At 35.4% G+C, this 9,056-nt stretch overlaps 1 protein-coding gene across 1 annotated transcript in view; it reads left to right on the plus strand.

The window, feature by feature from the left end:
• The window catches only part of LOC118157755 (kinesin-like protein KIF2A), a 61,907-nt gene that overhangs the window by 18,500 nt on the left and 34,351 nt on the right, over positions 1-9,056 (plus strand). Inside the window, exons 12-14 of the mRNA XM_035312220.1 lie at positions 163-305; positions 1,170-1,374; positions 4,427-4,537. Of these exons, the coding sequence (XP_035168111.1) occupies positions 163-305; positions 1,170-1,374; positions 4,427-4,537 (459 nt within the window). The remainder of the gene's footprint in view (positions 1-162; positions 306-1,169; positions 1,375-4,426; positions 4,538-9,056) is intronic.

A 9,056-nucleotide genomic window follows, 5' to 3' on the forward strand; every position in this document is an offset into this window, starting at 1 on the left:
TTTCCTTTTTTGTACCAAAAGCTTTATTTCAAATAAATCTTTACACTTCCCTTCCAATCATATTTTTGCATGGGATGCTTTGCATATTTTGATATGGAATTTGAAACAAGTGTCTTTTAAAACGCCTCTTTAACTGTTCTGTTTCCTCCCTCCCCCCCCAAGGTTTTTGACTTGTTGAACAGGAAGACAAAATTAAGAGTGTTAGAAGATGGTAAACAGCAAGTCCAGGTGGTGGGATTACAGGAACGGGAAGTCAAATGTGTTGAAGATGTTCTTAAGCTTATTGAAATAGGCAACAGCTGCAGGTATCTCCCATAGCTTCTACAAACTTTTCATTGTAAATTAAAGAATCATCTCTTGATTTTTTTTTTATTTCTTCATATCGATGACTTTTTAATATGCAGTGTGCTGTCTTGATGGTGTTGGCTGCAAATAATAAATCTGCCTGCCTTTTGAATTAAGAGTTTCTCTATCTCCTAGAGAGAAATGAGAACTTATTTTTCTACAGGATATGAACTGCATGCATTTATGTAACCAGTTTACTGGCTTAAATTCACGTTGTTTATAATCTGGAATACTACCAGATTTTTTGGTTCTAAAAAGGCCTTAATACATAGTAACATAGGTTAAGCATTAAACTTTTTATTATTATTTTTCAGCTTCGCTGTTTTTAAAATTAGCCTTTTGCATGGACTGTTGCCTCATCAGACAAAAATGCAATCAGCATTTTATGTGTAAACTCTCTGATGATCTGAAATCTTTGAAAATCTTGTTATTCTTGTTTTTAATGTTTAGATGAGGCCCTGAGCAACCTGATCTAGTGGGTGGCGTCCCTTCCTACAGCAGGGGGGTTGGAACTAGATGATCTGTGAGGTCCCTTCCAACCCAAGCCATTCTATGATTCTATGATTCTATGATTAATAGGAAGGTAAAATATTATAAATCTTCCATTTATGTTTGAAGAGATGGAAACAGGTATAACTGTACTATGTACATCAGATTATTAGGGTTATATTTCAAGTGTCCATCAATATGTTAGACACAGTGAACATATGTAAGAAGATACAGGACACTGCTCAGAAAAAAATAATGTTCTGAGAGTAGTGTGTTTAACATGTATGGTCCTTCAGATCTTCATATGTCCTCCCCTTCTCTCCTTTTGTTCAAAGGACATCTGGTCAGACATCTGCAAATGCACACTCATCTCGAAGCCATGCAGTGTTTCAGATTATTCTCCGAAGGAAAGGGAAATTGCATGGTAAATTTTCTCTGATTGATTTGGCTGGAAATGAAAGAGGAGCAGATACTTCCAGTGCAGACAGACAGACACGGCTGGAAGGTGCTGAAATTAACAAGAGCCTTTTAGCACTCAAGGTAACTGAAATGTTTCCATTGAGTTTGTGTAAGTGGAAGCCTTCTACATATAATACCAATGACTATTAAAATGAGTGTTTCTTCAGGCTTTGCTTGTCTACATTGTCTACTGATGTGACAGGTAAAATAATGTATTGATTTTTCCTTTAAATGCCTGAAGGAACATCTGGTAATTACCAAGTAGAAGCATTGTGCTATCAACTTTCATGTAGCTTAAAAATAAATATAAAAATAATCCCAATTCTTGAATTTGAAGACTTTTTTGATATACACCTAAATGGGATGAGAGTTAACTTACTTTGGTACTCAAGGTCTGAAATACTAACTGGAAATATTCTTAATGATCTCAGAGTGTGTACATGTGTTTATATATGTATATATATTTAGAAAATATATATAAAAAAACCTTTATGACATATTTATTTACTGTTGTTAATTAATTCACTGAAAACAACACAACAGCAATATATCCAGAAAAGTAACAAATAGATTAAATTAACCCTTGAAAACTGGGATCCATTTTTGATAACTCTTCATAACAAATTGTCTGATACAGTCGCTTTATAGATTTTCATACATTAATCCAGAAAACATCAAGAGAGCTAAGAAATATTATGTAAATATTAAAATGTGGCAGGTTTTTTTTTTTGTGTGTGTGTTTTATAATGCTCTGAAGAGGTTCAGTCTAAATAGTGAAAATGATTATTTGGTCTCAGTTGGGGAAACTAATTTTGAATGTCCTAGAACTTATCGCTATTGTTGGTTAGCTTTGCTTAGGTTTACTACTCTGCACTACCACTGTGCTTTTATATAAAGAATCTCTGTGTTTATTGTATTATCCCCAATATAAACTTGAGAGAAGACTTTTATCTGCCTCTAAGCAGATCTCAGAGAACACCACAAAACTGTAATGTGTCATTACAAAATTTTATGGCATGTAGAAAAATTGGAAGCAGCAGTTCCAAAACTGTGTCCTGTTTTGATTTCACATCAAAATAAATAATGCAAGCAACATTGTGTTGACTTTTATCACTTTTTTCCCAAGTGTATTTAATTTACTTGCTGATTTTGTGTTGGCTAGTGTCTTCAGTGGAATACTCATACAAACACAGTTAGTTCTTTTTCATACAACTCATGTTTTTAATTATAGTGAGAAGTTCTGCTGCTGCTGTACTGGTGGTTATGATCTAAATTTTATGGAGAAGGGGAAATAAAAATAAGTGGAGGTCTTGCAGAGGTCTAAACAGCAGTACGATAAGATATAACTGTTTAACAATGATATGATAATTTTCCATTTTTCATCTATCTCCAAAATCATTACACAGCTTTTTCCATTTAATTTCAACTTGAAAATAACTTCAAGGCTCTTGAATACAAACTAGTATGTTCTGAAGAGTAGTCTTTGGTGCTAATCCAAGACTTGCTACTCACATGTGGATTTCAGTCCTGTCTTAACCCACTCAGGTTTTTGGTACAAGAAGTTATTTCTATAATGTCTCTACATGGAATTAGTGTTGTCATTTCGTTACCTGGTTTACTGAGCTGTGATGAAAAGAAAAACTAGTTAAAAACTCTATTAATTTAGAAGCTGGCAGTGTCCTATAATCCTTTTACTGTTAAGGAGACAATGCAATTCTAATTTTTCCAAGAGTGAGCAAACTAAAAATCATTACAGTAAATTAAAATATCATAATGAAACTTGTTGGTTGCCAAGCCTGTAATTCAACGTATACGTTTGTTACTTTTTTTAGTTTGTAATGTCACACATTAAAAATCTGTTGTCCCTCTTCCTGTCTAATCTACTTTTCTCTTTATGTAAGTATAGTAGTAATGTACCAAAAAAAATCAAATATTTCAGGGAATGCACTGCCTTGCTCACCTATGTATATTGAGTTATTTTTAGCATTTGCATGTAATATTCGCATTCAACAAGCTTCAGTCTTTCTGTTTACCTGAGCTGTGTCCATTCTATAAAATTCAGCTGGTGAATTTTTAAATAATCACTTTAGTTAAAGCCAATTTGCCATTGTGTTTGTTCTGTTCTGTATCATGGCAGTTTTATTCTGAACCCTTATTTAGTTCTGTTTTATGCTGTTTCACAGTTGCATTATTTTCTCCGATTATCATCCCACGGTTTCTGGTCTGGCTTTTGTAAGAACCTGTTTCTAAGAAATTTCAAAAGCTTAAATTTAAACTTTCTTATGTTAGAAGCAATTTATTAGCAGATGTTTGAACTCTGAGTGGGCAGAAGTGATGTTAAGGTTATAATGATGGTGGATAGTACTCTTATACTGCTGCTACAGTTGCTGCTATAACTTCTATAGTAATTTCGTAATATTTCTGCCCAGTATTTCTCACTGGAAGTCTCTAACCAGTTGTAAATATTAGTTTAGGCTCATACTCTTCTTATGAGTGAAAGAGGAGACATTAACCCTGTTTTTTCAAGAGAAATATTTTAAAACAGGAGATTGCTTACATTTTCAAGTGTCTACTTGATGACATCAATGTAGATACTTGCTATACAATATACAATACTTGCTATGTTTATGACCTGTGGAAGCTTTCAGAAAGTTTGGGCATTGGTGTTTTCATCTGAGCTGTAAAGAAAGTTAGTGGTAGAGCCAGAATCAAAGCTATTGCTTTTAAATGATAGAGTTAACTAACACATGTCACCATCCACATTTCTTCTGTTGGTGGATGATATAGATCATTCAGGCTTTTGCAGCTGATAGTGAGAAATAGTTGTTAGTCTGAAGATATAACACAAACACTGAATTTGTTGTTGGATACAATAGATGTAAATATTTTGGATGAGACTGAGAAAGTTTTTAGGCTCCTAAATTCTTTTACATTCCTACCTCTCTACTGAACTTAATGAGAGGTAAAAAGCTTAACACTTCTTGAATCCAAGCCTTAATGTTAAACATTAACATTGCTGTTAGAGGACAGCAACATAAATAAAGCATGTATTATCTGATTTTTGAATTTAATTTGTATTATGCGCTTTTCTCTAACATGGGGTGAATAAATATCAACCTCTTTGTTCTTTCAGGAGTGCATTAGAGCCTTAGGCCGAAATAAACCTCATACACCATTCAGAGCAAGTAAGCTTACTCAGGTGTTAAGAGATTCGTTCATAGGAGAAAACTCACGTACCTGCATGGTAAGTTTCTTTAGTTAACTGTATGTTTTAACAATTACAAAGAAAAAAGAATCTAAGAATACAGGATATTATGTTAAGAACTGGTCACTCACTGTCTGTTAAGCAGTCTGTTAAGCTTAAAATAAGAAAAGGAGAGAAAAAAAAACAAACAACAAAACACACTATACTTGGAGGGAGTCTTTCAGAAGTGTCTCAAATAATTTTCTCCCTCCTCTACTTTTTATTGGCCTTTCTTATTGTTCTTCTTTTCTAGTTAGGCACCTAGATAGAAACACTTCTAGACTAGTGTTGTTGGGTTTTTATTGTTTGTTGGTTTTAATGACTTAATTGTATGAGAGTATTGTTTGTTGAATGCATGCAGTTTGTTGAATCACAGAATCACAGAATCACAGAATAGTCTAGGTTGGAAGAGACCTCCAAGATCACAGAGTCCAACCTCTGACCTAATGCTAACAAGTCCTCCATTAAACCATATCCCTAAGCTCTACATCTAAATGTCTTTTAAAGACCTCCAGGGATGGTGACTCAACCACTTCCCTGGGCAGCCTATTCCAGTGACTAACAACCATTTCAGTAAAGAAGTTTTTCCTAATATCCAACCTAAATCGTAATTTTGCAAAAGATGGTGTAAACTGGAAGTATACTGATGAGTTACGGTCTTTAAATGACAAAGGCAAATTTAGAGTTGGTATCAAAGGCATCAGAATATGTTTTAGGCTGTTGAGGAGACCATAGCTGAGATAGGTGGGATGAATAGTTGTGTATTGTATAAGTGTGCATTTGCATTGGTCTGAAAAGCAGAATTCTTCTGTCAGGTAGAAAGGACAGATAAAAGCATTGATTTCCAGTGTTTTTACTTGTGCATCCATAACATTCTACCCTTATGGAAATGCAAACTCTCTATGGTGAATGCTGTTAGGCTTGTTTAGACTCCTTGGAATTAATCTACAGGCCACAGAAATCTGCAGACTCACAGCATGAAAACCATGGTGTTAGGGCAGCCTAGTCTTCCCTCTAGCTGTTAGGTATGGTTCTAGTTTGAAAATTGTGGTAAAATAGCATTTTTTAAATTAATCTTTTATTCTCCTTCAGTTTTCTAATGAAAATACCGTATTGTTTTCTTTCCACTGAGACATGACTTCATAAATTCAGGATCAGAAAGCTAAACTGTGCATCTCTAGCTAATGTATCCACACTACTGAAGAAAATTTGGAAAGTAAACCTTGTGGGAACTACTCTCCGTACATAGAAGGATTCATGTTTGTGAATGTTTCATGAAGTTCTTACCATCACCTTTAACATTCCTTAAAGTGCTAACAAGATGTCTCTGTTTTGAAAATCTGAAGCTTTTTTATTTATTACTTTTCTCATAGAGTTGTAATAATGTTTTTTCCTGTTTAAATGCCATCAAGAATAACCCATTATCTATGGGTGTTTAATTTCTGATTAAGTTCATATTCCTTATTTTATATTCAATATAGCTCTGAATTAAGGAAAAGAATCCCCTCTGAAAGTGAGTGGAAATATGACTGAATTATTTTTCTTGTTTATACAACTACAGTTACATTACAATTAAGAAAATGAACCTACAGTACATCATTACAGTTCTTTGAATTGAGCTCTCACATTTGCAGCACCTGTTCCTGCAATAGCTAGATAGCTGCAGAAGAAAGCTGCCTGTCTAGAGATCTGACAGGTTTCTGAACATTATATATTGAATTGAGGGAAGTGTAGGAGATACTTTAGCCTTTAATTACCTCCAGTCCTTTTCAGTTCCCTGGAAAGAGGAGAGATTTGCACTGCAGTGGCCAAGTGGTGGAAAGAGTAGATAATGGTCAGCAACTTCACCCATCTTCTGGGTCTTCCTTTGCCTCTTGTATCAAGACAATTTATTCAGCCTTCCACTCTGGTATTTACAGCTGGCTCTTTGGCAGGGTGTGCCTGATTTTAAGCACATTCATATTTAGGTTTTATTTTGTACACTGGCAAAATTTTACTCACAAAATGTACAGGGAAAGAAATAGCAAGTCATTATGGTTTATAATAACTAAAGTTGAACAGTCTTTTATTAAATTAAAAGAGTACTTATTTTGAGGGTGCAGTGACTGCTTTTTTGCAGCTGAGATACAATATTACCTCTAAAGTAAAATAAACTTCTAAAATGATTGCAAAATAGTTTAAAAATAAATTGTTTAACTTCAGGTTTCTACAGTTGACAGTAGGGATCACTGATATGTTCTCTAGAATAGGGTCTACTTTATATGAAGTAAATGAAAGCATAGAAGAACAACTTAGGTATAGTAGTGTTTCAACTATTACAAGGTAATACATAGATAATGGTATTATTTACTCCAAAATATTTTAGCCTGTTACAGGCAAAATAAATTAAAGAGATTGTAACATAGAAATATTATGCCGATTTTGCTTATCAGTGAGGTATTTATCGTAAAGGAATTCCTTAACAAGACAAAGATTTGATCCAATATTCTAATGTGCAAATTGATTAAGACATTCGCAAATATGCTTGTATTTTTCAATGTGGAAAGCATATAAAAAGATGCAGTAAAAACTTGTGATTTTAACTTATTAAGAGATTCTTGAAATGTGCTGGTATAAAATATTTTGCCTTTTTTATTTGCTTTCTGACATACTTTCTGACATGCTAAGTGGGATGTTCGAATAAAATTTCTTTGGTAATTTCTACACTTAATTCTTATTCAGCTTTGACTTTCATAGTTTAGACTTCCTGTTCCAATTTTACAAGTTACATGTTCAGGGATGGAGCATTGTCCTCTGTATATAAGGCTAAAATATGATTCAGAAACTTAATTTTTGAAGATAACTTCCACATGGACAGTTATGACTGGGATCTGTTTCATTCTAAACAAGTACAGAGACGTACAGTCAACATAAATTGTTTGATTTGAACATTATTAGTCATTGCAGTTGCACTGAAGTTCTCCTCAAATAGTTTCAAAGATTATTTGAAGTTGTTTTTGTAGAGTTACAGATTGGCATAATTTATCATCATCTGAAATTTGCAAGGTAGCTACATAGAATAGTCCTTTTTAACCAGTTCTGCATCCTTAAGATGCTGCATCCTTGACATGCTGCAATCATTACTGAAGTTCCAGACTGCCCAGTCCTCCAGGTTGGGAGTAGGAACTTGGAGACTTGAGTGTCCCAAATGGGATGTTGATCCCACTGTAATGGCTTATAAGCAATACTGATAGGGAGAACGGTAATGGCTGGTCTTTAAGATATTCCTTTCCAGAGTGCAACCTTTTCCATTCTACTCAATTGGAATTACAAATGAGGAAGTGAGCTACGGAGAGGTCAGTCATAGAATCATAGAATGGTATGGGATTCAAAGATCATATAATTTTGTTGTGGTTTAACCTAGCAGGCAGCTAAGCACCACACAACCAATCACTCACCGTCCCTGCACCCCAGTGGGATGGCGGAGAGAATCATTGGGAAAAAAAGTAAAAGATTGTGGGTTGAGATAAAGACTGTTTAATAGGACAGAAAAGGAAGAGAAATAACAATAACAATGATGATGATGATGATGATATGTACAAAGCAAGTGATGTGCAATGCAATTGCTCACCACCCGCTGACCAATGCCCAGCTCAGCCCCAAGCAGCAGTCCCTACCCCCTGCAGCCAGCCACCCCATATTAATTGTTCAACATGACATCACATGGTACAGAACATCCCCTTGGCCAGTTTGGGTCAGCTGTCCTGTGTCTGTCCTCTGCCACCACCTGGGTCGCCCCCAGTCTGCACTGGCAGGGCAGTATGAGAAACTGGAAAGTCCTCGACTTAGTATAAGCACCGCTCTGTAACAATTAAAACATCAGTGTGTTATCAACATGATTCTCACCCTAAATCCAAAAAACAGCACCACACCAACTACTATGAGCAAAATTAACTCTATCCTAGCTGAAACCAGGAAAATATCCACCCCTTATTTCATACAATTTATGTCATGCGCTGGTCCAACACTTTCCAATACATTCCAATTAATCACCACTTTTTGTATATATTTATATAGGTATATATATATATAATTTCCACTTAGTCTGTGACTGACTTTGAGCTCCCATTTGCCACAACAGTCTTTCAGGACAGAAGAGATGGTATGTAATGTTGGATCAACTGGATGTCCTCTTCAGGTCCTTTGACCTTAATTTGTTTTATGGCAAAACCAGCCTTCAGAAGGATTTGGACTATTTTCTTCCTTTCTCAAAAGCTTCTTCTCCTGTGTCACCCCACACAATCATGTCATCAGTGTACTGCAGGTGTTCAGGAGCTCCTTGGCTCTCCAGTTGATGAATTAGCTTATGGATGGGAATCAGGGAGTCTCGGTTGGTGCAATACTGCAGCTGGTGCACAGTTGTGGTAGCGATTGGCACCTACTGTTCTTTGACCCTCAGCAACCCCACAACAGAAGGGTCCTCTGAGAGACCGGTGTGGTGGTTTTACCGTGCTAGGCAGTTGAACACCACAACCGCTCT

Source organism: Oxyura jamaicensis (genome assembly GCF_011077185.1).
Source record: "Oxyura jamaicensis isolate SHBP4307 breed ruddy duck chromosome 10 unlocalized genomic scaffold, BPBGC_Ojam_1.0 oxy10_random_OJ72041, whole genome shotgun sequence".
In the NCBI taxonomy this organism is placed as follows: domain Eukaryota; kingdom Metazoa; phylum Chordata; class Aves; order Anseriformes; family Anatidae; genus Oxyura; species Oxyura jamaicensis.